The sequence below is a fragment of the Apteryx mantelli genome, chromosome 16, assembly GCF_036417845.1.
Source record: "Apteryx mantelli isolate bAptMan1 chromosome 16, bAptMan1.hap1, whole genome shotgun sequence".
NCBI classification, from domain to species: domain Eukaryota; kingdom Metazoa; phylum Chordata; class Aves; order Apterygiformes; family Apterygidae; genus Apteryx; species Apteryx mantelli.
The window spans coordinates 12,223,382-12,251,374 of NC_089993.1; the positions used below are offsets into that span (position 1 = coordinate 12,223,382).

General features: G+C 40.9%; 1 protein-coding gene across 2 annotated transcripts; it reads left to right on the top strand.

Moving 5' to 3' along the window:
- Positions 1-48: 48 nt before the first annotated feature.
- On the top strand, positions 49-27,991 carry TMC5 (transmembrane channel like 5). 2 transcript variants are annotated; one of them, XM_067306443.1, is made up of 23 exons: positions 49-113; positions 7,743-7,904; positions 8,465-8,664; positions 9,055-9,159; positions 9,859-9,951; positions 10,738-10,837; positions 11,463-11,553; positions 11,874-12,122; positions 13,377-13,528; positions 14,034-14,178; positions 14,688-14,843; positions 16,555-16,721; positions 17,388-17,466; positions 17,837-17,934; positions 19,574-19,669; positions 20,293-20,368; positions 21,194-21,327; positions 22,547-22,720; positions 23,949-24,027; positions 24,382-24,474; positions 26,290-26,391; positions 26,702-26,747; positions 27,335-27,991. In XM_067306443.1, exons 2-23 carry the CDS (start codon positions 7,831-7,833, stop codon positions 27,454-27,456), a joined length of 2,631 nt encoding a protein of 876 aa, XP_067162544.1. In that variant the 5' UTR covers positions 49-113; positions 7,743-7,830; the 3' UTR covers positions 27,457-27,991. The 2 variants fall into 2 exon arrangements, with proteins under 2 accessions (XP_067162544.1, XP_067162545.1); XM_067306444.1 differs by lacking the exons at positions 49-113; positions 14,688-14,843 and having other exon boundaries at positions 7,706-7,904.
- The last annotated feature ends 2 nt before the right edge of the window (positions 27,992-27,993 follow it).

Genomic DNA, 27,993 nt, shown 5'->3' on the forward strand with positions numbered 1-27,993 from the left:
AATTGTGTTATTGCAATCCAGGCCAAGAAGGAAGCGGACTTTATGTCAGGGAGGGGAAGGAGAGTGAATAGCTTCGAGATCAAGTATACATAAAGCAACATGTTCTACCGCAGGTAAAGTGAAAAAGACGCTTCTATTTTTTTCTTTTTAAACCATAAGCAGTGAGGACTTGGATTCCCCCTTTCTCGCCGGAGGCGCAGGGCTCCGGCTGCGCCCGGGATGGGGGCGGGACTGGGGCTCCGGGAGGAGCCGGTGCGGAGTGGCCGTGCCCAGGGCACCTGGCGCGGGCCGAGCTGGGGCCGGGCTGTGCCTCTCCGGGAGGCAGGCAGGTAAGGGACCCGTGCCGGGGTCTCCGGGGCTTGGGGCTGTGCCGGACTCCGCTCGCCGCTGTGGCTCTGCGGTTTCTGCACCGGTTTCCAGGGCTGTTTTCCCTCGGAGCGGGGGGCGGTGTGGTCACCAGGGGCTTGGCACTGGGGAGGTGCTCGCCACTGGGGCCCGCGGTGGTCCGAGCAGGGGCTGCGCCAGCTCTCTGGCAGCGGGGCTGGAAGGTGGCTTCTGCACGCCCCGGGGCTGGCAGAGTCACCTGAAGCGGCCTGGCAGACTCCTGCAGTTTTCTGACGCTCACTGTTCATTCAGAGGAACGTAACCTTTGGGATGGGACTGCATGTGTGCACGGGGATGTGCCCTGCTGCTGCCAGCCCAGAGGTGAGCAGGCACCCGGAGCGGGGCCTCATGGCACATCACAGCTTTGTCTCCCCATTAGTCACGGAAGAGCTTTTGTCCTCTCCCGGTGGAAGGGTTGAGCCCATGTAGGATTAACTGTCACAGCAATTTTCACCCTCCCCTGGTGTGTTTAGCCAGGATGCTGCACTTCGGTTTGTGAGGCATTGCAGCGGCCTTGCTGGGCTCGCTTGCAGCATGACATCTGTTCTCAATTTGCTATAGCTTGCATGTTGGAGAGTGCTTGCTAGGGAGTGGTGTAACTCTGCATTTTCCAAACAGCAGGTTGCGATTTTCATACTTGTAATAGGTAATGGGAAGCCAGAAGTATTTTTTTTGTTAAAGAGGCAGCGAAATCTCATGTTTAAACATTCTTTTTCTTCCTGGTCAAGCATTCCATCAGTCCCTCAAAATGCATAGGCTTACTACTTAAATGTTATCCTCTTTTTCTTCACCTTCAGCATCACTTTTTTTCCATTATGCCCTAGTCTACAAAGGTTGAGACGTTTCCAGGCAGAAGACTGAATATAAATAAAAGCCAAGCCTTCACACCCAAGGTTTATTGCTGAGCCTCTGTCCCTAGTACACTCTGTTACAGTGCAGCTCAGCTGCGAGCCGTCAGTGGTACTGCAGGGAGGCTGTGCTAACTTCCCTGTCCACTGACATCGTGTCACTGTGGTCTCCTTGGCCAGTCCTGGGACCAAAAGCAGCATGATCCTTCTCCATGGAGCAGAAGCAGCAGTCTGTAGCTCGAGCCACGTTCAAGTGACTGGTTGAAGTGCAGGTGCCATGTCAGGGCTGTGTCACGTGGGCAGGGACTGGCGTGGGGCAATGGTAGCAGCTGGCTGCCTGTGCAAGGCAGTGCCATCGAAATGGCGCCTGTTCTGGGCTGATATGTCAGTCCAATGCAGTGAGTTTCAGTTTCTTTTTCTTTGTCTATTTTGTTTTCTTTTTTTAATTTTCAGAGTTTAGGGCATGGGATGCGCGAAAGTCAGGAGGGCTGTTATTCCTGCCGTGAAAGTGGTGAGGTGTGGTGGTGCTGCTAACAGGAACTAGAACTTTTAGGAGGTGCTCCTGGTCACATTTTTGAGAAAAGACTTCTAATTATGACTTACATAGTCCATAGTTTCTGTATGTTCATTGTGGAAGAGAACCTTAACACGCTAACAAGTTACAAAATATAGCTAAATTAAAATACAGTGTCTGAAAAAAGTATTTAGTTTATGTGAAGTTACTTGTTCAGCAATTTGAAAGTAGCTTATAATGATTTTGAAGAGCTAGAAAAAAACTCTGAAAATGTTGATTCTCTGCTGGTTAAAACAAAACAAGCAAAAAAACCCCAGCCATTTTCTAGCTTCTTAGTTGATTTGCTAGAATATAATGAATAGCTTATGTTTTCCCTCAGGGTCATCTTAAATGCTGGTTGCACAAATAGTAATGAAATGACAATATCCTAACAGGAAGTTAAGCTAGAAATTTCAAACAGAACAATGTCTTTTTTTAGCTCAACAATACTGTGTATCTTTAAAACAGTCTATTGTCTAAAATTATCATGTGTGTAGTTTTCATAAGGTTTTCTAATTGAACTTGTGAATGAGACTCCTGTAACTGATACCTCTCATTAAAGTATAATTAGAAGCTTGCATTTAAACTGAATAGGTGTCCATTACAAGTACAGAATAAACAAGCTTTCTTTAAGGCAAAACTTTAGAACTGTTCTAGTAAACCTGGTGTAATGGGCTGCCTTTCCTTGAAAGTGGAAAACTAATTCCAAACAGGTACGCCTGAAAACTACTACTTTTTTTGTAACCGAACATTTCCTCCGAATACTAGTAGCTGGTAATGTTGGTTAACAGAAAGACTTTAAGAGCTTGTTTTTCAAAGCAAGATTTAGTCCTGTTATACACAATGAATGCAATAGTCTGTAGTCTGGAAATTCGCAGGACTGACCGGCACTGCTATGAAGTGACGGTTGCCTTAGCATTTTTTTCATGATGATCAGACTATGAGCTAGGTAGTGTCTTTCAAGTGTTATGGCAATAATACCTAATTCTGTTCACAGCATCCCATTCCTGCTGTTCTTTCCCCTCTCTGCTAGGTATACTGTTTTTAGTATTCAGTTGCCTATTTCTAATTTTAATAGTTATATATCCCTGATTGTTCCTTTTCACCCAACACTCAGTTTTCCTAAAGGATTAAGTTGGCAGCCTAAGGTCAGAGGTAAGAAAAGCAAAGCAACAAAGCAGCAAAGGCAAAGAGACTTGTTATCAAAGGGATCTCTGGGAAAAAGGTTAGATAATACAAAATTACTGTGTTATGTACTTCAGTTGGTAAGAATTATGGCTGTGGGGGGCCTTTTAGGTGGAGGAGCAGGTATTTGTGGTAGATTAGGGAGAGTACTATGAATTTCACAGAATTAATGAAGTATCTGAGCTTTCATCCACTGCCAGTAAGCAAAAACTTTGAAGTGTGTGCCCCAGTCCTTACAGCACTTAACTGGGCGCTAAAGTTAAACCAAAAAATCATTGTGATGATTTTGTGGATGTTTCAGGAGCATGTTTATTGCAAAGGTGCCTAAACTCAGGTGAAGGAGTAGAGTCCTGTTATTTGAGACAGCATGCAAACATGAAGTAGGTGACTCTCAGAAAGCTCCTCTGGTTTGTCTAAGCAGCCACAGGTGAGAGAAGGGATTTAACTTAGAAGCAAAGTGGACGGTATGCAAACATTATAGTCTTACTGTGTTTTTTTAGGGGGGGGGAAGGAATTACAAGAGGTATATTAAATGGAAAGGATGGAGCAAACAAGTGAACAGGTGCAAAAATTGGCTAAGGAGCAGATAAGGGACTGAGCTCGACAGACTGAAGCAGTAGCCAGAGAAGATGGGAGCAGCCTGCTGAGGGCAGAGATAGTCCAATGGTGGCACGTTCCCCACGCATCAGACAGACACTATTCTGCCTGCTCCTGCCAGCCTGCCTGGCTCCACTGCTGCCCTGTTCTCGCCAAGAAAGGATGGGAGGGCAGGAACGGACCAGGCCTGTGTTCTGGTACGTAGCCTTGCACTATAGGACTAGGAGATATGTTCGTTTGTGAGCTTGCCGTCCAGCAGGGTGCTGGGAGAGACAACAGCGTTGTGACTGTAATGAGGACACTGTCACTCTCCCCTTTCCCTCCCCAGTTTGTTGCCTGTCATTTGCCCCTCCAGCAGTAAGCAGAGCAGTCTTGACTGCTACCACGTGCTGTCTTTCACTGGGGAGATGGTCTGTAACATAGGCACAGTTTACATTGCTGAATTTGACTGAAGGTCTAAAGTTATCGTCATCAGTGCCTATTATTGATCCCACTGATGTCAGTACAAACACAATGGAAGGCCAGTAAGAGGTGGCATTTGTTGGTAAAGACCAGGTGCTGTAGCAGTTTGCATAAAAGATAAGTTTCCTTCACTTCCGTGTGTGATTCACACTTGTTTCTTTGTTAATATGTCAATTTAAGATCAGCTTATCTCAAGTGTAGTGCTTGCTTAGCCTCAGCTTACAGGCTTTTTAGATTTTCTGAGAGACTTCCTAGGTTGTTGCAGCAGTGTTGAAACTGTTGGGAGCGAGATGGTAGAAGAGCAGTGGTCAGTAATGGAACCTAGTTCCTGATGCAGCATTTAGCCTAATTTTAACTCTGGTCTGTCTCTCAAACTCACTTTTGGTTTCAGAAATCTATCTGATTTTTCACTCGGAAGCTGCGTAGAGCATGTGAAATGGGAAAGGAATTCATTAATAAAAATAACTTAGACAACAACAATGAGGATCTGTCCAGCCATACTCTATAAAACTAAAAGATCTTTATGATGAAAGAGCACATTCAACCTTCTGAATCATTCTTCCATGATTTCTGTTTCCTTCTTTCGACGTTATTAAGTAAACTATGATGTTGTGTTTCCTTGTAGTTCTGGAACTTACTGTTTGCATTTGTCTTAGCTTCAAGATTTGTATAACTAGAATTTGCTTTTTTAGTCATCCTTACTGAGGCATTACAGGTAAAGGACTTGAAGTGTAAGTGGCTTCCCAGAAACTTGATACCAGGACAAAGTGCTAGTTAAGCAAGACATTCGTTTGATTAATTTTCTAAATGAGGGTTAGTGACTACAGCAGGGAATTATCCAAACAGGAATGGATACATCTATAGACTATACCTGTAGCGTGTGCATCTGATTTGATAGGAGAAGTTTCTCACAGTTGTCGGATTTGGGATGGCGGAAGTGGGTGGACTGACATACCAGTAGTTCAGCCTTGGCATGTCACTTGTGCACCCTTAGCACATAGGCATGCGTGCGCTTCCCTCCCGCCCTACAGCGTATACCAGATAGCGTGATAAGCTTTGGGTGACCACAACCTCAGTCAGGAAATGTACAGGCTATCCGTGTTCAGACTCTAAATGCCGCTCAAGGTTTGGAATTGACTGTCCTCAGGCAACAAGGGAAAAATGTCTTGTTTTTTCAAGGATAAAGCGCAAAGATTTGAATTTGTCCCACTATGCATGGAGAATTTATTTAAAATCCCTCAAACTTTGGGGATGGAGAAAAAACATTTTTCTGCCGGCTCTGTAGTGGCTTCAGATGTTGGGCTCCAGGTTATACTATAAATCTCCCTGTGGATTTTCATAGAAATTCTGGCATAAAGTGCATCGTAAGAATCAAAGGAAATAAAATAACGGTGGAGTCACTGAATTCTGTCTGGGGCTCATTTGAGTGTCTTAGCAAGCCTTCATGGATGTGCTTGAGCTCTTTGAAAGGAGTAAGAGAAAGAAGTAGTGGATGTACTTTTAAGTCATGCTGATCTGTTTTTTTCTGGTTTTTCTGTTTTTCTGGTTCCATTGAGCTGGTTGATGTTTCCTACCAGAACAGCTTGCTTCTGGGTAATGCTGATTGTACAGAACTCGCACCTTTCTGTGAAAATATCCGTTCTCTCTGCAATTTGAATGAAGACCAGGCAAGCTGGCAAGCTGGTTAGATCAGTGGTTGGCTTTCCAGCTTCCTTGCTGGCAGGCTGCCTGCCCAGCTTTCTGGATGGCTGAGTCTTCAGTGACGGAGTTGGGTCCCTGGGAGACCAGTCGAGAAATGGAAAAATGTAATTTTTGTTTCTCTTCAAAGAGAATTGCCTGAGAAATTCCCTCCTCTGAAAAAATCATCTTATTTTTTAGCTTTTCATTACAGTTTGAAATGAAAAACATTTTTATAGAGGGAAAGTTAGTCTTCCAGGTATCTCTTTGCAGAAGTCTGTGATTATCTTTTTTGAGAACTGAGTTTCCATGCTTTTAAGTGGAGCATAAGAACAGAATGTGCTAATTCCTAAATACTTTATATGAAACTTCAGATTTATTGGAAGCCAGTTCTCAAAAGATCATTGGGTGCTAAGCGGTTTCTGTCAAATAAAACTTCCCGTGATTTTTCATGTAAGAACCTTAGACTCCTGGAGTGATTGTTGGGTTTCTCTGAGGAGAAGGGTCTGCTAATTCCTTGTCTGAATATGTGAGAATATTTGGTCTGTTCCTATAGGTATGAGATTGTTGCCAGAAAAACACGTGTTGCCTAGGAAAAGCTATGTTTATAGTTTCTTACTGGCAGGAGTCCCATTCCATTGTTTACGCAAGGGATGGGTGATCACAGTAGATATTCAAGTTGCTCGGTATGTTTTTTGTTTTTGTTTTTTGTTTTTTTTACTGAATATTTGCTGAAGACATGGGCCTAATTATAACATGCTTCATCATGATATAATGTGCAAGAAAGTGTAGACAATTTGCTGGGTAAAATATAAGAGTTTAAATTCAATCAGTCATCCATGTTTATATGAAAATCTCTTTGCAAAATTTGGGCAATGTTCTACAACTGTAGGTCAGACTGCAAGATTTCAGACTATTTTCCAAGGTCTTTTGTTGTGTAAATAACCCAATAATAATTTCTTAAGAGCTCATGTTGACATAATGAGAAGATTTTGACAAGCGTTCAGAAACTAGACGCTGTACAATTGTCCATCTTGAAGATAATTTCACTCATGTCATACTTCCTTTACTGCAGTAGAAACAAGAAATGAAAACCACTGCAGAGAGAAAAATTATTTAGTTGAGCCTGTACTGTTAAATGAGCTGCAGCCCTGTTTTTCTAGCCGTGGAGGTGAGATAAAAGCAGGGGCTGATGGATTTTGCCAAACCTGTCCTTTTTCTTTTTTCTTCTCTGTTGTTGAAGAGTTTTCCAGCTGATCCAATTTGGCACAGTGCCTTTCATAACAACACTAGCAATTGGTTCCTTTCTCATTTTTAAGTATGACATTTGATTAACTGCAAAAACCGCCTATTAATTTGGATTCTGTTTCTCTAATGCAAGATTCCCTTTTCACCAACTTATCTGCACGCTTTCATTCCTGATGATAATATTAAACTCTGCCCAAGTCTGGTTTGTTTAAGGCTAAAATGGAGCTTTCTGTAGCAAATAAAGCTAAAAATAAACCTATTTACAGGATCAAGACATTAAGTCTTTAGACCAGCCCTCATTAAGAGTGGGTGTCTAAATAATGCCAGCTTTGTATATAGCAGTGGTCCGGTGGGTCCTGTGTTCACAACAGGCTTAGAGATGCCGCTGCTGGTAAGGAAGTGGACAGCCTTCACCTACTCTTTGGGTTTGGAACCACAGTGCTCAGAGAAAACTTGTGTGTTTGGCTTTTCTGTATGAGGAAGAAAGGGAACTTATTTTATTCTTTTTAATGTTTCAACATGCTTCTAAAACCGGGCCTGGCTTCTTTGTCAATACTGGGGAAGTCTACATACTGCACTCCAGTTCCTTAGTTTTAAGTAGAACTAGGACCCTAATTTCCTGAAGGTAAATAGAATAAAATTGGAGCTTGAAGCTGGAACCACTTCCCATATATATTGTTCAATGTTACTTTTTTAGCAAGCCAGCAAAATCTTCTGTGAAATGAAGATGCTAAAGTAAAGTTTCCTTTTTCTCATTTTGTATGCATGTGCATCTGTTTTGTAATTAGGTCAAAAATTAATCTTCCCATGAACATATTACTGAAGCAGTAGAGACAAAAATAAGGAAGACTTCTTCCCCCAAACCAAGGACTCATCATGTCCTATCATTACAATGAAGCCTTTGAAAATCCAGACTACCACTTCTCAGAAACACTGGAGATTGACAGAGGGTAAGTTGGTTTAATTTTACTGGTGTGACTATCCCATAACAACTGGAATTCTGTATTTATAATGCAGGAGATTTTTTTTTTTTCTCCACAGTCTTAATTTGTGAAGTTCTTTTAATTCCTCCTTTATGCTTCCATTCTCAGCTAAAGATTTTTAAAGCTGTTCATCAGAAAGGTGGTGTTCAAGAGAAATGTTTGCTTTTTACATGTTATATGAATTTACCAGTTAAATGTGTTTTAGGATTTATGGCATAGACATCATGGATATATTTCAGTTTCAGTGGTTTTCACAATGTGCCATAACCTTGGATGTCTTCATTTTCCAAATGCATAACACCTATTTAAGTAGACTTCATGCTAACTTCAGGTGGAGAAAGGTTTTAGTCTTTCTAATTCAGTTGATCAAATCAGAATTATGATGTCTGAGTTCTAGATACAAATATGAGTTTGTTTTCTCAAACTCCATGATAAAAGATAACAACTTATTAAGGCTATCTGTTCAAAGGTAAATATATTTATTGTCCTTCTGGCACTCAAGACTTTCCTTTTTGTTGCTCACACAGGAGGAATTCTCAAAAGAATCGATTCTCTCACCAAAACCCCTATGATTCTTCACCAAATGGTTCCTACAGAGAGCACAGTGGAAGAGGACAGAATTACCCTCCGGACATACCAATGGCCTCCATGAGGCATGACTCTGAATACAGCCAAAGTTTACCGAGAGTAGCTGTCCTAAGCAGAAGTCCATATGGAAATTGTCAGGGTATGTAATTTCTCATATGAACAGCTTATAGAAACACTGAACCAAGTAACTGACCAGCCTGTATTGAGGGAGTCCAGCAGCTCTGGAAGGCTCAAGTCTCTGTATATCTTTGTATTTGGTGGCAGTGTTTTTTTCCCCCCTTTTTTCCTAAGCGGAATTCAGATCTTATATTAACAGATCAGCTGAGAATAGTAAACACAGACTTCTATGGGCTGCATAATTCATTGACTACTAAAATGTACATTGGAACAAGGTATAGGATTTTTGTTTTGGGATGTATTGCTCTGTTTGTGGTAGAACTGTATTTGATTAACAGGTCTAATGTTTAGTGTTTGTAAATAATCCATAGTAGCAGAAGATTTTCTGTGTAATTCTGCTTGCCTTCAACAGATAATCTTTCCTTTGAGCCTGAGCCAGAACTGGCATACAGCCCACCTTCTACCTTCCATCCACTGGATCGTCCCTATACCCGCAGGCTTTCTGGTGCATCTGAAGGTAAGACAAAAGATTTGTGGTGAATTGGAATATTGAATGTCAGTCTCACCCTCCACAGAATAATAAACGTTTAAAAGCCTTCCAGTTCAGGTATGAAGTTCTTCATGTAATAACAGGAATCATAAAACATAAATTCTCTTTTACCATCCTACATTATTTTAGCTGAAATTTTCAACATCAGGAAGGAGAGAGTGGATTTCCAACATAATCAACTAGACGATAAGTGTCTAGGTGCTGAAAGTCCAAGAAGTACCTCCACAAGGAGGCACAGATGATTTTCTTTTTCCGATTCCTTTAAATGGCTACAAAGGAAGTTGGCTCAAAATGGAAATGATACTAACTTTGGGGGACAAGTAGATCCTAAAAAATGCATCTGGTGAAGAACTGCATCATAAGTGTTAACTAACAGACACATTAGACCACTGAGGCCATGTAAACTAGAGCACTTCAGGTCAGAAGGGGGATGTAAGGTTGAGCAGATTGGCCATTAGCTTACCAGGAAGAGGAAGCAAAGAAAGCTGTGGGCAAACTCATCTGTTTCATAGCTGGAAGGTGAAGGTGGATGCTTTGGGGAAATACAGTCATTAGTGTTTGAATAATGGCATGAAAGAAGGCTGATGCATTGCGTCCTGTGAGAATAGCTGTGGATTGGCCCCAGGGCCCAGTATCTACGCTTACTAAACAGTGCATGTTTTTCAGTTAGCTTTATTCAGAGACGCAACAGAAGATCAGCTGATGAGATCTTCGTCCCATCTTGCAGCCTTTCCAAAACAGACCAAGTGTACAAAGAAGGTAGGAGTTTAGAGAAGTGGTTTAATATTATGTAGCATCTTGCACAAGGATGATGTGGTTGATATTGTTCTTAGTTTATTTTCAGAATTGCATATACAATCTTGCTGTGGTTATGTGAACAACTTGGCTTTGTTTTAACACAAGTAATGCATCTTTTATACTCTGAAATCCCACAATAAATGAAGCACAGTGTCGTGCTAATATATGTTAAATTGTAGAAAGAAATGCTAAACTATTAGGATATGCTTGGCCAACTAATGAATCATCTTCAGCTGCTGTATGTCTGGAATTAGCATCAAATTCCAACTATGTAAAGACAACCTCGTAGTCAAGTAATGCAGTTTTGTCTAATTCATACTTAGCGCTGTTTGGGTGCTAACATCAACTAAAATTATAGAATAAATAAAATAGAAGTTTAGCTTTCAAGTCAATATGCGGTGTCTTAGAAATGTAACTATTAAACAGTGAACAAGCAATATACCAGACTTATTGATTTTCAGTATTTTGTTTTCCTTTATATTGCAGCTCTTTGTATTAGCACTACACAAGCAATGGGCAAGAGTGATATATATTTTTCAACATTCGGTATTGTGCTACTTCCATGAATCTGTGTTAGAGGACTGATGATACTAGGGATATTCAGAGGAGAATTACTAAGTTGCAGAACTTACTGCACCTTGGTAGTAGTGAAAATAGGGAATGTTATTATATCCATTTAAGACTTTGTATAAGAACTAATGTATTATTATCATCCCAAATTTTGGATTTTTAATGCTTTTTGTGCAGAAGCAAAGTTAATTGGAAACCTTGTAAGTATGTCCGCCCGTGAAAGGATTAAAGCAATCCAGAAGATGCCAGAGACCATGAAAAAAAAGAGAGAGATCAGGTAAAAATAAAAGTTTTTCTGTTTAGTTTTACAGGCACTATAATTTTGGCATCTGGTTATCAAATGTGGATGTTTGCCAACTGCTCAGCCTTGGTTAGGCACTTTGAGTATGAAAGAACTGAAATTACTTTTTAATGGACTTTTTAAAAGCAACATCTTGCGGGGAAAAATAACTTTAACTTAAAGATGGTTTATTGTCCTTTCTGTGGATGAGAAGCAATGCCTTACTATTCTGTTTTATATTACCATGAGAGATATTATTATGAAAGATGACTTACGATTTTTATTCAAAAGAAACTTAAGTGTTAGACATTGAAAACGTAGAAGAGACCACATGGTCTGATCTGTCGCTTTGTTTCATCACAGAATATATTTAAATCTGTTCCCAGCAATAAGTTAGTTGAGGGGTTAGAACATGCTGTCATGGCTCAGCTTGTAATGGAAAAGGGCCACGGTATCAACTAATAGAAGAAGATCTGGCAGAATAATCTCCATATTTCATTACTCTTCTGCTGTTCGTGAGCACATGTATCACACACTGTATTTGCAGCAGCTTCTTTGACTTCTTGCTTTTTGTACAACCCAGACTATGACACTTGTCACCCCCTGCCCTGCTCTTCCACAGGAATAAAGTTCGTAAAGAAATAACAAAAAAATCAGGGAGCCGCAGAAGTCAATTTGACTGCTGCACGCAGTGTCTGCACAGAATGGCAGTGGTAAGTGTCACACATTTCTGTCAATCACAGTAAACAACTTTAGCTACAATGTCGTTACCATCTCCAGAGGTCTTTGGTATCTCGCTTTGTGTTGCTTACCAAAGAACCAGTTCATTGCTGCAGAGTTTATTAATAATGACTTGTGTTATGGTAGCACTTAGGAACCCCAGCTAAGCATCCTACAGCACATGTAGTGGGGGAAATGTCTTCCTGTCATCAAAACATAAATGTAAAAAATGTGAGACTATTATGTGAATTTGAGTCCTGTGTAAGGCTGCTTGCTGAGATTCATTCTCTCTCTCTCCTCTCTTGCACTTTAGTCATATCGACGATTTAGGAATAGCTTGTCAGAATATTTTCACCAACTGCAATTATGGCACAAGACTCTGAAGATCATTGGTGGCAAGTTTGGAACCGGTGTTCTTTCTTACTTTGTTTTCTTGAAGTGGCTGCTTACTTTCAACATCTTCTCATTCCTCATAAACTTCAGTTTCATAGCAATCCCTCAGTTTGTTGCAGCAGAACCGAATAATCTTTCATTCACGGGTCTGGAGCTGATCACTGGAGCTGTAAGTATGTAAGAGCAGATTTGTACTATCGTTGTGTGCAAGAAGTTATACTTTAAAAATCCATGATAGAGTGAAAAAGGAATTATTTCTTCTTAAGGGATGGAGTTAGATTTTTATATTACTAGAAAATATTTAATACATATTTGGAAAAAGAAGCTGTAACAAACATTGACCCAGAGTGAGATGAATGGATCTCATTCTGATGTGTATGTCATACTGTCATCCTGACTGCTGTGTTCAGCAGTGTTTCAGGAATTTTTTAATCAGTCTTTCAGAAGGCAGTGGAAGAAACCTAAAGGAAGCCAGGCCTTCCTGAAATAGTCTTCAGCAGAACATTTTTCCCCATGCTAATTTTCCTTTGAAAATATAGTGCAGATTTCTACGTGTGATCCTGTGAACTTGGCTTGTTTCTTAAGCTTTATTCCTGCAAGGAGCACACAGATTTCTGCAAGCCATTGAACTCACCGTGGCCTGTGAGCAGATGGATCTTTTCACTGTGTGTCAAAATCTTAATACTCAGGGAATAAAGTCCCAAGCTGTTTTTAAAGGAGGGTTTTTGTACTGCTCTAATTCTGCTAGTATTTATCAACTGAGTGATCTGAAAAGAAGACCCATTCTCTTTTTTTCTCTTTTGACTGTTGTAGAAATTATGTCAATTTTACTCTGTGTTAAAGGTTTTATCCAGTTAATAAACAGAACTCTGCTCTTTTTAGTGCTTAGTCGAGAAGAGAGTTTTTTAAAAAGTAAATGTGTGAGCTCTTCCCATGTAGAATTGCTTTTGAAGTGTTGTATTCTGTAGTAATGCTGTTTACCTTTGCAAAGTAATGCCACCATTGCAAGAGTTCAACCACAGCATAGTAATTCAAGTGATAAATGTTGCACATTTCCTTCTTGGATCCATCACAGTTGTTACAGTCTGTCACTACAGAACTTTGCTCCTGCCTAAGAAAGAAGCAATTATACTTTTCCCTCTTCAGAAATTTTCAGAGAAGACTGAATCCTGCAAACGTATTGAGTGCTCACCCCCATCCCACATGAATCTTGTAAGGATAAGAGTCGTTATATGCCTTAAGAAGCTCTCAAAACTATGGAAGATTTTAGCAAATAGAAGGAAAATAATGGGCCTGATATTGAGAAATTTAATCACACCAGGGAATGGGACTGCTCCCATTCCCATGAATTGGGCTTCAGATGATGGTACTTCACACCATATGCAGATGACAGATGTTCTGAATGACGTCCATATCTTTTCAGGGTTATTTTCAAGAAACAATACTCTACTATGGCTTTTACACCAATGCTACAATCAGTAAGACAGAAAATGGTGCATCTTACAACATGCAGCTGGCCTATATTTTCACTGTTGGAATTTATTTTGTCATCTGTTTGTTTAGCTTGGTGTTCAGGTAAGCTACATATTCCTATTTCACTTGCTGAGTAAAATGGTGAGTAGTAGTAACTATGGGATGCTTTGGCCTGAATATGTTTCTGCAAGTCATTATTTCCACTTCTAGAGTTTAAGTAGAAGATTCTGCTCAAAAGGCAGTGTCTCACATCAAACCCGTATTGGATGGATGAAGAATAACTGCAGACCAGAAAGGGCCCTGCAGATAATCCCAGCTCAAACTGATGAATATCATGATCCCCCTTTTGTAAGCTGTTGCTTCTAATATCTTCTGACATTAACATGGCCTTCCAGAGGCAAACATTGCCCCAGCAACTGGGAGAAAGATATGTGAAAGAGTTGCTTCTTACGTTAAAACTTACTTTCCATGTCTTCTGTGTGAGATGCTCTGACATAGGTCCATTAGCCAAGGGGAGGGGGGAAAGACAAATCCCCTTTCTTGTCTTGCTGCAAAGGCTTGGTGTATTTCTCCATTACTCATCTCACAAATTTAATTTTCATTACAGCATGACAAAATCCTTCCGCAGGAACTTCATTAACCCTCAGGCATACTCTGGAAATGCTAGCAAACTTCTCTGCACTTGGGATTTCAATATAACTAATGAAAAAGCTGTGAAGCTGAAGCAAAAGAATCTCAGCACACAAATAAAGGTACAAAACAGAGGAAGTTTGTTTGTGTGTACAAATAAGCCTCTGACAGAGTGATTCAAGCATGCTAGTCCTGTTCATACTAGACTTAACAGTCTTCCTGATTGTTAAGTTGATTTTGTTTGAACTCCTGGAGTTGACTTAGCAGCTTGTTTTTCTTCTCTTTAAGATACATATAAATATTTGTATGTATTTGTTCTATTTTATGAATCTCTGTGACTATTAAATATTTGCCAAACAGAGTATTTTTTTTCTGTTTCTTTTTCTTTCTATTTAACAATTTCATAAACAGAAGGCAGAATTGTGATCTTAGCTATGGAATATAGTGTAACTGTTGAGAGAAACAACTTTTAGGGTAGGAATACAAAATTGTCCAGTAAATATTCCCAAGTTATCACTGCACCCATCTTCTAAAGAAATAATCTTTCCTTCAGTACTTTCCTTCAAGTACTTTAAATAGGTTTTGCTTTATGCTGTTGGCTGAGGAATTCTGAGCATTTGTTTCCTTGCAGGAAGCCCTCTTTGAGGTAAACCAAGAAGTTCTGAATTTTTCCCTTAAGGAGAGAGTTGTTCATATTGTTATCCATCTTGCTTCTTGGGTTGCTTCCTTGGGAACCGCAGTAGTTGCTTGTGCCGGTGTTTACTTCCTCTCTGTTAATAATCTAGAGGTAAGCACAGATTTTGCAGTCTTTTTTTGGAGATGCGTTTTTCCATATGGGTACCTTAGACTGAATGCAAGCAATGGACTGTTCACAATTAAGACAGTAGGGAAGCATAACTGTTGTTTCTGCTGATGCACACAAGCTCTGCTGTACCTGAAAAGGTGTTTTGGAAGGACGCACACTAGTGGGGACTGTGGAAAGACTGTAGGATCTGAGGGGTCTGAGCACGTTCCCCCCACCCCAGAGGTTTGACTGCCTGGGCTTATGGCCAACTTAGGGATAGTGCAGCTGGTGGTCTTGAAAGAAAGAGCTAGAAGATGCCTCAGCAAGGCCTGCCCCTCCTTTGCTTAAGAGCTGCTTTTAAGCTGAGGCTTAAAAGCCTCTTGCCCTTTGTCCCCAGCTGAGCTACACTGCAGCTATGCTGCAGCCATGCCCATGCCTGGCCATGTACCCCATTAATCCAGACACTGTCCCCCAGACTTGGCTTCCTGGCTTGACCTTGGATCTGCCCCATCACTATGGACTTGTCTGGCAATCTGAACTGTTGGCTGAACCTGGTTACCATCACTGTACCTGCTCCATTTGCCTTGCTCAGATGCTGGGGGACTCCTCCTGTGTCAGCAAGGGCACTGCCTCTGCTTCACTTACCATGCCAGACTCCCAGCTCACCTTCCCTTGCAGAGCAGCCTGGCTGTGCTGGTCCCTGACAGTGCCTCACCCTGCTGGAGGTCACTACGCACCCTGATCTGCTGGCACAACTCCTCCAGTAGCTGCTCCCTAGCCCAGCTTAGGCTCAATGATCTGTGATAGCTTTTACACTTGTAATAGAAGGTTTTACTAATGTGGATCCTCCTGACTGACACACCAGACACTGCACCAGCTCTGAGGGAGCATCTGTGGGCAGATTGGGAGCAGTAACTATTTCATCAAGCTCAGCACCAGCCAGAGGATTGGGGACCTCTCCCTGAAAGGCAATCCTTTATTTTATGTGGTACAAGAATCTTGACAAAAGACCTGCCCTTTGGGTCTCTTCAACCTGGTGCAGAGGGAGGGTAAGGGAGAGTACAAGGAACATGGCAAGCCTAGCACAGCACAGCCTGTCAGATTGACTAGCTCCATGCAGATGTAACAATACTGTTGAAAAAGCAAAGAAAGATTGATTATACAGGAACAGAGCCTTCTAGTCCCTGCAACAAATGCTTGAATGTGTCCTGGGATAGCACGTTGCCTTGTAATTGCAGTGGAACATTTGTTTGAGAGCAATGTGTTCATGTATTATGGACTTTTCGACTCTGTCTAAACCATCATCGTTACATGAGATATCGAGATGATAGCAAAATCCCTAGGAGTGGGGAGAGAATGCGGTCAGGGCCCTGACAAAGACTTGGGTCTAATTTGGATTTCATTTGTATTATTTCGTTGATACTGCTGAGCAGAATAATGAGATGGTGAGGAAACTTCCTCCCATGCAATCACTTGCCCAGCCTGAGGTACCAGTCCATTTCAGATCTGCTGACACTGCTCCCTATATTCATATATAACAGAGGAAGGAGAAGGGTGCTGTGCTGCAGAACATGGGCCCGTACAAGTGGTAGTCTCTAGTGAGTGAGTTATGCCTCTCCAAGAACATACAGGGAGGTGTGTCCTCTGTGGACACAATTTGAGGTAGTATTTTACTTGAGGCTCTGAGTTTTGTTTTTGTTTTCTCCTCTCAAAGCTGTTCATGAAAGAGCGTAAAAATGACCTGGAGAGCCAAGCTGCCATGTTGGTGCTACCCATTGTTGCATCTCTCCTCAACGCATTCATCCCGTTCTTCTACTCATGGCTTGGACTCCTGGAGAAATTTCAGAATCCCAGACACCAGATATATGTCACTATTACCAGGTATTATTGCTACCTCCTCTTAGTGCTTTTTGCCTGAAGTTGATTGACTCTTCTTTTTGACAGAAGACTGTGTCTAGGTGGCATGGAAGGCAGCGGTGAGCAGTGGAGCAGGAGAATTTGTCTTCTGCAGAGACTTTTGTACACTCTGCCCTCCATGTTCTGTTTGTCATCTGTCAGCCCGCTGGAGTGTCTCATCTCTGCCTGAGCGTGCAGTATTGTTTCTCTCCCAATCAGGTGTAGTGTGACACTGGGCTTGGCTTTGTTTGTGGCTTCCGTAGATGTCCACTGTGCTGTGGGCCACTGGGGGAAAGGAAGGAGAGTGGAGAGAGAAGGTCTTGCTTCACCACAGATGCCCGGATCTAACACAGTATAACCCCCAGTGCCCCTCAGGCCTTCCTCCCCCGTGAAGCTCACACACCCAGCAGCAGCCTGCTTAGCAGGGGCCTGTGCCAAGATTGTCATGGCCAGCTCCTTTTCTGCCAGGACAGTAGAATAACGCTGCACCTGAGCTCTGAGGAGAGCTCCTGATAGTCCTGGCACTGTGCAGTGCTATTGTTACTATAAAAGGAGGTAATAATGCGTGACCTGTGGTCATCCTGCCATCATTCCTTTCCATGAGCTTAGGAGCCAGCTGTCAGTGCAGTTACTGTTACTTTTTCCTTCTAGAAATATCATCCTGAAAATATCAATTGTTGGAATACTGTGCTACTACTGGCTTAACATTGTGGCTGCATCAGAGTCGCAGGTAAAGTTTCAAAATTACAAATCTTTGACTTAAAAATATCACGTTGGGAACCACTTTGATAATAGGTTTGCTCCAGCAAAGCAAAATACATGCGGTCGCTTGTACAACTGAATTTGCCGTCCCAACATTTCTTTATTAGAATCTTTAGAGAAGTGAACTGTGGGGAAAAAATGAGTCACCCAACTCAGGTCTCAGCTTATTTGCAGCATTGCTCAAGAGAGATCAGCTGTGATTAGTTAGGATGCTAACACATCTTTGGTCTGCAGCCCAGGCTTTAGAAGCCCTAGCATTAGTGAAGAATGTTTGAATCGCATAATTTTTGACTTCTGGGTATGCATGTACTCTTTTTTTTTTTTCCCCCTTTTCAAAGTGCTGGGAAACTCTGGTTGGCCAAGATATCTATCGTCTTGTTCTGGTTGACTTCATATTTTGTTTGCTTGGCTGTTTCTTTGGAGAATTTGTACGCAGGTAAATATTATTTTTTTATTCTTGTTTTTATTCACAAAGATTGGTACCAAAGATATGGTCCCTCCTTTCCAACGTGAGAAAAGTAGTACAACAGAAGCATGTCTGTGGCACAATTGATGCTTCCTTGATTGTCTCCACCAGGCCTGGTCTCTGGGTGCGTGCCTTGGCTATATCACAGCTCCTTCTTAGGAAGAGATCAGAGTACTGTTCTGCTCTCCCAGCGTGTCCTTTTTTCCTTTGGATGGAAACCAGGCATGGAGGAAGCCACAGTGTACTCTGGTAGATCTCCTGAATGGGGTGACAAAGGACCGGGAGTCGAGTCATGGGCAGAAAACACTGCTTTTCTGTATATGCACAGAAACACTACTGCTTTTCCTCAGCATGCCCCTCTGTAATTTTTTTCTATTAGTTATATCGCTTTTCAGAGTGCATGCAAGTTTAAAATCTTATTTTAACAAGTCTTAATAAGGACGTAATATGGCTTCCAAGTGTAGAATACTGTACTGTGGTATGTAAGGAAGTATTTTTTTAACTGATAGTGAATTCAGCTAAGTGCATAATCAAAAAGTCATTTACTTCCGAGATCTGTTGTGTGTTCCTTTCTACTGCCAGACATTATTTATGACCTGAGATTGTAGAGTACTAAGTGTTCGCCAGCATTTAGAGTTCCTGGCAATACCTGTGTAGGAGGTCCATAATGATTGTTTGCCTTTTACATACCACGAGCACAAGATTGGTTTACAAGTTAGGACTTTCTAAGTTTTTTGTTAATTAAACAACAAACAACATTGAGAAAACCTTGAACACTTTCCCTCCACAGCTCTTCCCTTTAATCCTTCTGTGTCCTCACGTTGTTCAGATAGGAAGCCAACTCCCAGCAAAAGGTCACGGTACCAAACTGCAGTGTCAGCAGTGATGAATGTCCTCCACAAAACCATGGGAAAGCACCAGACTTATGGCCATAAAAGATTAAAAGTACAGTTGTTTGTGTTCAGAGACACCCCCAGCATGCTCAGCCCTGAAACCTTGTTGATGATGCAGCTGACCAGATGGTACAAAGTCCAGTATTCAAGGCAAGATGGGAAAAGCTTTCCTCATCTTGATATAAAAAGCAGAAAGTGAATCTAGCTCAGAGAAAATAAGGTGATAAAATGAGATTGTTGTCCTCAGCAGGTGCTGGCTTACCTGTTTGTGTCTCAGCTACTTGGGACCTCTGTTAGTTTAAAGTAGAGTATACTTCAGGATCTGTTAAGAATATCATTCTACAAGTTTTTTGATTGAGGCTGAGATTTTTCAGGACTCAGGAACCGAAAAGCTGTTACAGTTTTGTGCTGAGGTAACTTGCAGTTTCAGCCGTTTAACCAGAAAAGTATGTTTACATTTATGATATAGCTATAAATCCTTTTTTTTTTTTTTTTAAGTTGCTTGAAAAATATCCTAGGTCTTATTCCATTATTCTACTGTTTAATTTTTGATTTGCTGTCTAGTCAACAAGCTGTGGCTGCTTTGCATGACTTGTGATTAATGAAGCCCCCTGAATAAGTTGTCACTGATGCCTGTATTCAGGAGGTTCTTTGCAGAGATTTCTACAGAGGGTTTTATCACTTAGTAAATGCTATTGTGCTGTTTTTTTCCCCAGAATTATTGGAACTACAGTCTATGTAAGCCTGGGGGTGCCAGAATTTGATATTGCACGAAATGTTTTAGATTTGATCTACGCACAGACTTTGACCTGGTAAGTGGTGGGTTTATGGCCAAAACTTTGTTTGCACTTAAGAATACCACAGAACGTCCTGACTGGTGCTTTCATGGGTGCTTTGCATCATGGAGGAAAGAACAGGATAAATGCCTGAGACAGTATATTAAGTACCTTTGTAAGTATTGCGACTTGCCCATTTTCTTTGTAGTTATGCAGGTAATAACAATAACTGTATTCAGAATCTCTGCAGATTAGTCCACCTCACAGCTGCCTACTCTAGGAGGAACCTGTAAAAGGAACATCCTGGAGTTTTGCTTACTTCCCTGCTGCAATAATGTTCCTATTGAAATAATTTCAGTATTAAACACTGGAAAAGCTTCCTTATTTCTTCCTTACTTCTAAGAATGTATATGTTACTGAAATTATAAGAGAATTTTGCAGATATGTGTGTACCTATATCCATATGTTTGGTTTGAAGTTATGTATTTTTAAAGGCTAACTTACTGATACAAGATCAGTGTTAATATAACTACATCCACCAATAACCAAACACTAACTATATATAAAGATAGGGTGATATTTTCTGCTTTTAGCACAGTAAGCACTGTGCAGTGAACACTGAAGATATAACTTTTTTTTTTCTAAATCCTTTCTGGTAGGATTGGTATCTTCTTCTCGCCTCTGCTCCCTGGAATCCAGATGATATCATTTTCTATAGTATTTTATGTGAAAAAGGTAACAAGCTTTACATGCATTCATCATAAAGAACTGTGCCTCTTAGAGCATTTGGCGTCTCAGCAGGAGTGAACTGGTTTAGAGTGCTGGGTCTCATTGGAGGCTGTGGGATTTGGAGTTTAGGGGAGCGGTTTGATTGATTGGGCTTTTTTGCTTTGAAGGAGCAAAATTTAGATGCACACCCTCAAAATATGAACCTGTGACACTTGAGAGGGAAAAAATGTAGAAGGGTAGTAGGAGAGGTTAAGAGCACAATTAGAGAGGGGAAAGAATAAAGTAGTGAAATTAAAGGCTGTAGAAATTAAGGGGTGTACAAGTACATGTGTCTATACAGACACAGCCTGTCAATGGGACTTTGACTTCTCTGCCCCCCCCCGTAATCTAAATCTTAGCAGGGTGATTCAGCTAAAGATCATGGTGGAATTTTCTTCTTTTCAGACTTCTTTTTCTTAGTAGTGTGACTAGATGATAGATTATTTATTAGGAGATTGAGTAGTTTGTAGCATTGAATGTAGAACTGGAACAAAGCTATAACCAGAATCATTGATTCAGGCTTCCCTGAACTGTGGGTTCGTGTGTTCTGCAAACACAACCCCTCCCCAGCAATGAACCCATCAGAACCTCACTTTGCCTCTTACTATTTGAAAGGCTGTACTCTTGAAGTTTTTAAAAACACAGTATATCTATCAAGTTCTTACAAAAGAAGTTCTTGGAAACAATGCTGTTCCAGCAGTTGCCTCCAGAAATTTCAGCAGGATTGACTTAAACCCAGTTGAAGTGGCAGGTAGCACCGTTCCAAGACTGTGTATGTTCATCTCTTTAAAGGTCAGTCTGATGATGAATTGTCAACCCCCCCGCAAGGTCTGGAGAGCTGCTCAGATGACAACATTCTTCATCTTCCTGCTGTTCTTCCCATCCCTCGTTGGAGTCCTGTCTGTTATTGCAGTCACTGTCTGGAGGTATGGAAGAGCACTGATGTTCAGGTTTGCCGTGTTATGTTATGCATTGATCTGATACCAGGCAGAGGAATCAGTGTTTTTCTATGTATAAAAGATAAATCTGTATTAATTGCCTGTGAAAGGTTTCAAATGTTCAAGAAATGTTCTGTAATCTCAAAACAAATCATTCTCAGTTTGCAAGAATGTGGTTAATGTAAGATTCATGGAAACATAAGCTGTCCCATAAGAGAGTGGGAGGAGAAACAAAGTTGTGCCAAAGTTTTGGTTTTCTTTTTAGATGTAACAGCAAATTATTTGATTTGGCTTTTCTTCTTCCTCAAAGGTTTCTGTGACCTAGCCTCTTCCTGGGCTTATTTGCATTATAAGCCATACTGGGTCTGCAAGGGAGAAACACCTGTAAAAACTCAATTCAGTCAACTTCTGGATTATTTCCAAACTTCAAAGGCTCTTTTTGCAGCCAGTACTGAGCAATAAGGCAGCTTGGTTGTTGTCAGTATTTTAAAGCTCCGTTGTTTGTATGTATGTTTCTCTGTGGTCACAGTAATGAGGGCAACACAGATATCCATTTTCTTTTTCTTGGCAATTCTCACCCACATGATTTCAGTATTTAGCAAGACAGGTGCTACATCTGAAACCAGGGGAGGTGATATATTTCAGAGCAAATATCTCCAGATGCCAAGTGGGAGTTTCAGACCCTCTGAATTGGTTCAGTCTCAAAGCAACAGCATTTTACTATTTCAGTCTGTCTGAAAACTTTCATTTTTGCTGAGGGCTACCTTACTTCCCCACATCCTGTTGTTACTGAAAGTGCATAGTGACTCAAGTTCTGGAAGGCAAGGTGGGATGATGGTTTTATTAGGGATCTGTGATGCAACTTTGAAAATTCAGATTTTCAAATCCTGTAGCCTGTGCTATGTTGTTACTTTTAGGTTGTTACATTTGGACTTGTTACATTTAGGTCAGGATTGCCTTTAAAGGATTGGTGCTGTTTCATTGCATTAGAGTCTCTTATCTCTGATTACGTAGGCCGGACTGGGTGTTTTAATGGGCAAAATGTCACCCAAGTAAAAAAATCAGACAGATAATGATGGAAGTTCCCTATGGCTCAAAAGAGATCAGAGGGCTATAGCAAACTAATGAGCATCTTGATGTGCTGAGTATTAACTAAATCAGTGGTTAGTACCTGAAGCTTTAAACGTCTGTTTTTTCATACTTTCAGGTTAAAACCTTCAAAAGAATGTGGTCCTTTCAGGGGTTTATCTTCTATGTATGCTGCAATCTCTGAATGGATAGAAACACTGAAAAATTACCCTGGCTCAGAATGGGTAGTATGGATCTACCAAAACTTATTTCAAAGTGAACTGTTCTTCTTCATCCTCTCTACCCTTCTCCTGTAAGTACCTGCTAATGAAAAGCACTGGGAAAGAACCTGAAGCAGAAAACCTGGCTATGTCATAGGCATTCTCTGCAGTGAAATTGCAGAGTACATCTTAAAAACATCAGAAAGTTAATGTATTGGAAATTCATGTATTTGAAGTACCTGAAGAAGTTATAAAAGCTGTTCCTTTCATATTAGAATGCCAAAGCTCTTTACAGACCAGCTTCCTGCTAACCCTGGGAGACACTGTTTTTGTCTGAATACTTCTAGTTTACTGATGCGCAGGCTTCCAGATCCTATTACCACTGGCATGCTTAGCTTTAAGAACATCAGCAAACAAATATGCTGCATACAGTTGGCAAGATAAGTTGCTTTTTTTTTCAGAGGTGGATGATTCAATAGGGAAAGGGCCTGCTTTCTCAAGCATAGGTGGTATAGGCCAGGTCTATACTAGAACCCTCTGCCAAAAGGCAGAAGTTCAAGGGGTGGACGCTTTGTCTTTTCTGACCATTTCTCAACAGTTGAGTCATTTGTGGAGATGGCACCATGTAAAGAATATTTGAGCTATAGCAGGGACACTGTGGGGGAGGGCATGCTGTACACGTGGTGTGTTGTAGCATGTTAAAGTGGGCACACCACATGGGGGAACGCTAAGAAATAGGCTGCAGTCTACTTCCAACTAATCTCAGGTAAATTCACATACCGTCTCCTGGACCAAAATAAGTTATTTCGGCAAAAACAGTATGTGCTTATATAAGATATGTGCCCCCTAGGAGGGTTTGATGCTGTAGACGTACTGCTTGATACTTTTGACATAGGCTGGGCCTTGCACACCTAAGGGCCAAACACTGTTCTCATAAAACAAGAAAGTTCCCACTGATTTCTAGTGGATCCAGGATTTGCCTGGAAGCAGTAAGTATTCAGTGTTGTGATTTAAGGTCCATGTGTCTAAGTAAATGATACAAGGTGGGGTAAGAACGGTAGGTTCCTATATGTTAACAGAGATGCACCTTGTACTGTTGATCTACTTTAATTTTACTTGTGATCTTGAATCAGAGCCCATAAATCTTTGCGTCTTTTCCAAGAAAATATCTGAACCCACGTGTCTGCCATTCCATAGGTAATGATAGATAGATAACTTAGTATATAAAATGAATAAGATAACTTTCTGTTTAGGCAGTGACTAGGAGCAGATGCACATGGGTATGAGTGCTCATCTTTTGGACTTTATTTTCTTCTTTAGAATTATTACATATCTTTACTGGCAAATAATAGAAGGAAGAAAGACCATGGTCAAGCTCTTACGTAAGCAAATTATTAATGTAAGTTTGACTTTCAGCTTTCTCTTGTTAAAATTTGGCTTCTTTGTTGATTGTCTCATCTCCTGTTGTGCAGTTGTAATATGCTTTTCCTCTGACAGTGTGGGGGAAAGTGGAAGCCCTCCCCCATGAGAATCACAGGGAAACTTAACTCACAAGCAAAAAGCTATTGAAAAATAATTTTACCTTCAAGCTATGCCTATACCTTCAAGCAGCTTTCTTTGTAGATACATTATTTCAGAATAAAAGGAATTTTAATGATTATTCTGGTCAATGGTTACTCATAGACAGGCCTTGAGCATCTCTCAGGAATGATTAGTGCGTTCCAGCTAATGATCAAATGTGTCTTGACTGTAGGAAGGAAAAGATAAAATGTTTTTACTTGAAAAACTACGGGCACTACAAATGGCAAAACAAAACCTGTCTGCACCAAGACGACAAGACCAGAAGGTCAGTTTGATAGTTCAGATGCTACTGTTTTAATTACTTGCCTGTTATGATTTTGTGGGATTTCTCTAGTCTTGCAAATAGGCAGTCATTTGGGGATATGTCTATACTAAAAACCTCACCTCAATCGGTTGACTGCTAGTTAACCCCAGGCAGCTTACCAAAATGATACCTTGGATATTCCATAGCTACTTGCTCAAGACTAGCATTTAACCTGGGAAGGAGGCAGAGAGGTACTTACCCTCGATAGATATTACTTATGATTATGAAACTGCAAAAAAACATTCCTAATCTAGGTGTAGTGATGGCCAATAAAGGGTTCAGCCAGACTCGAGCCTTGCCTAGACTGAGGAGGAGACTGCCTTCCTCCTCTGACTCCGGGTTTTCTTGGAGGTTTGGGGTTGTTTCTCTCCACTGTCTTTTCAGATGAATTAAACTGAGTGCCCTGACCTAACTCTCTTTTAGATCACACTCAATGTCAAGAAAGACATGATTTCTAATCTCTTTAACCTGAATTTGTTTTTCAAGTTAGTACTGCCTGCTGAGCCAACAAATTAATGTTAAAATCTGCATATGTAGGTGCTGTGTGCTGTTTTCAGCTGGGTTAAGCAAAAAGTCTTTGACTCGCCTGGAGGAGTCTGTCCCATGGAAAACAGCGTGCCATTGCTTTTCAACTGCTGTTTCTACTCTGCCTGCACTTCCTCAGTGCCCTGTTAGAGCTTTGAAATAAGATAGGACTGTTTTTCTCTTTTTTTTTTTTTTACCCCATTCAGGTTAGTCTCTGAAAAATAGAAGGCCTATATTTTGTCACACGCTGCTGCAAACTTATCCCTGCCACGTCCCCAGCCGCTGCAGCCTCTAAGCTCACATAACAGGAAACAAGATAACAAACACCTTTTTCCTCACAGATATGCTGCCTCCCCAGGCGCTCTCCCCCAAAGACAAGGGAAACCAGCTGAAACAACTGAAATAAACAAAAGTAACAAAAATACTGAGACAAAAGTAGTCTCTTTAAGGCAGGAAGCTCCATGTATCCAAAATCAGGCAGCATAGACCAGCAAGGCTACTTTTGTACAGCATCCAGCCTTACTGTCTGAGCTCTGCCCTTCCTCCACTAGCAGGACCTTATCTACTTCTGTTCCATCTAATTATTTGCATAAAAGGTCTTGCAATAACAGCTAAATTGTTTGTGTAGCTCTTAACATGCCAAAGAGACCAGTCCAAGAACAAGAAGGGTTTCCAGCAGCAGAGTCTAAGAACAGGAGGTTGAAAAGGGAAAACTGCGGGTGTCAAACCATGAACAAGTCCTTTCTGTCTTAGATCTGTCCTCCCCATATCTGAATTCGGGGTTGTGGTATTATCTCGCTAGGAGATAATCTAACAAAAGGTGCTGCGCAGTTTGCAAAGCGCGGAGGCTGTGTCCCTGTGTCACCACGAGATGGAGTCCTAGACTGGACACAGCCTCTGCTGTCAGGCAGTCTCTGGTCTGAGCCTTACAGATGGCTTTTTGGCTTCTAGCTGAGCATTTTCTTGTGCTAGGAGATTTTCAAATACTAGAGAATCTGGAGTCAGTGTCCAGACCGCAGACAGTTGGGACTTCTGAGGGGAGGAGGGTTTGATAACCTACCAAATGTGGGTATTCTTGTAGTTGTTAAGGTCTGATTTCAAAAGGAGATGCCAAAATAATTGAATTGTGGATCTAGTAGAAAGGACACGTCTCTAAAACAAGGGGTAACAGCCTTGGATGTGGATACTGACCAAAAAGTCATGATTGGAAGCCAGCATATACTACTGCTAATGTCAAATATTCTCTTTCAGAGAAGCTCTGCTTCATACCACTCATCTATGCAACCTGCCCAGCACATGCCAAACTACCTAGAAAGGACATTTGACAGAAATCAAAATGCATCCTACGATGAGGTGAGATAGCTGAAGAAGGACGTCTCTGCATGATTTCCCTATATAGAACTGTGAGCATGATATAGAGAATAGGCATATGTTGAACAAAGGTGACATCCTGTGTGTGGAAAAAAATTTAAAAGATTGATTTGAACAAATATAAAAATATAACCAGAATATCTGTTGGAATACTCATGTGCTTATAGACCTGCTTAAGATCGGAAGAAAGGGTATGATTTTGTTACTGGTAACTGGTACTTTTTTAGAGAAAAGATGACAGGCACGTCAGGAAAGCATACACCTGAATCTGACTTGTGAATTTTGTTTTCAGTTTTCCTATTCTCCTGAGATCTTGGAGGGGATTGGCCTTCCGCTGGGTAAGCAACAAATACTAAACACAAAGAAAGCAACTCTCAGAAGTTCAATTTGGTGAAAATGTTTGATATGGTATAGACACAGAATATAATAGATTGATATAATAGGCATAGAATTTTATCATCTTGGTTAAAAGGAAAACAAAAAGAGTGTATTTCTAAGGCCAGTGTCTTCTAGCACTTCTATGCCTTTTGGTAGCTTATTGTGATGGTGGTGGTAACTTCTGAAGACTGATCACTAGCTTCTTCACACCAGAGAGCTGAATTGCTTTGGGTGAATGAGCCCCTTTGCGTTATGGGAGCAAGGAAGACAAGACTATTGCATCACATTAGATGTGTACTTCACACCTTTGTGTGAATCCCAGCAGTGGTTATTAATGATGAACAGTCCCTAGGACATCCTGTGTCCTGAATAAAAACGGCTATGGAATCTTGCATGGTAAATTGAAGTCTTCCCAGTTTACAGAAACATCTTCCTTCATTCCAAATACTGGACAGATCAGACATTTAAATAGTGTGGGGCTTTAAATAGAGAGTGGTTATTATACCTGCATTGGCAAGGTTAACGTCACTTCCTTTGTGAAAAATAGATGCAGAGACATCCCGGCCAAGTAGCAGGACGGGGGTGTCGGAAGCACTGGCACTTGCTCTGCGTGCTAGACGAGAAGCTGAACGAGAAGACGAAGATGATGACAAGGATTTTCGACCATGATCGCACAGAATGAACAATGAATGTTAATAATCACTGACTGACTTTCTGCAGAAAGTAATACGGTTTTGCACTAATGACTGAAAGAACCATTAAAATAATTTGGGGGTATTTTTTCCCAAATGGAATAAAAATTCAAACAATAGATTGAAAAATGCACCCTAATTGCATTTTATTATATGACAGGGAATATACTGCATGTTTGGTTTGGAAGTAGTGCGATTTTGGTGATCAGAAGCCTTCACCCAGGACTGGCTATTGCATCAGTACAGTAAAGGTCCCTCCACAGCTGGTCATTTGTTGTTGACTAAACATAGGGAAATTTGTGCCTAATTGTAAATAAAAACTTTGGTCTAAAAGTATTTTTATATCAATTATTTTGTTCAAACTGTTTTTATCTGATCTAACCAAAAAATGGAGTATTGTTCAAATAAAGATAGAGGGAAATTAAACTAGTTGTTTTTAATGACTGAGACATTGTAATGGCTGTAAAATAATTTGTATGAACCATTATGTTAAACCTCTGTTCCATTTTCGCTC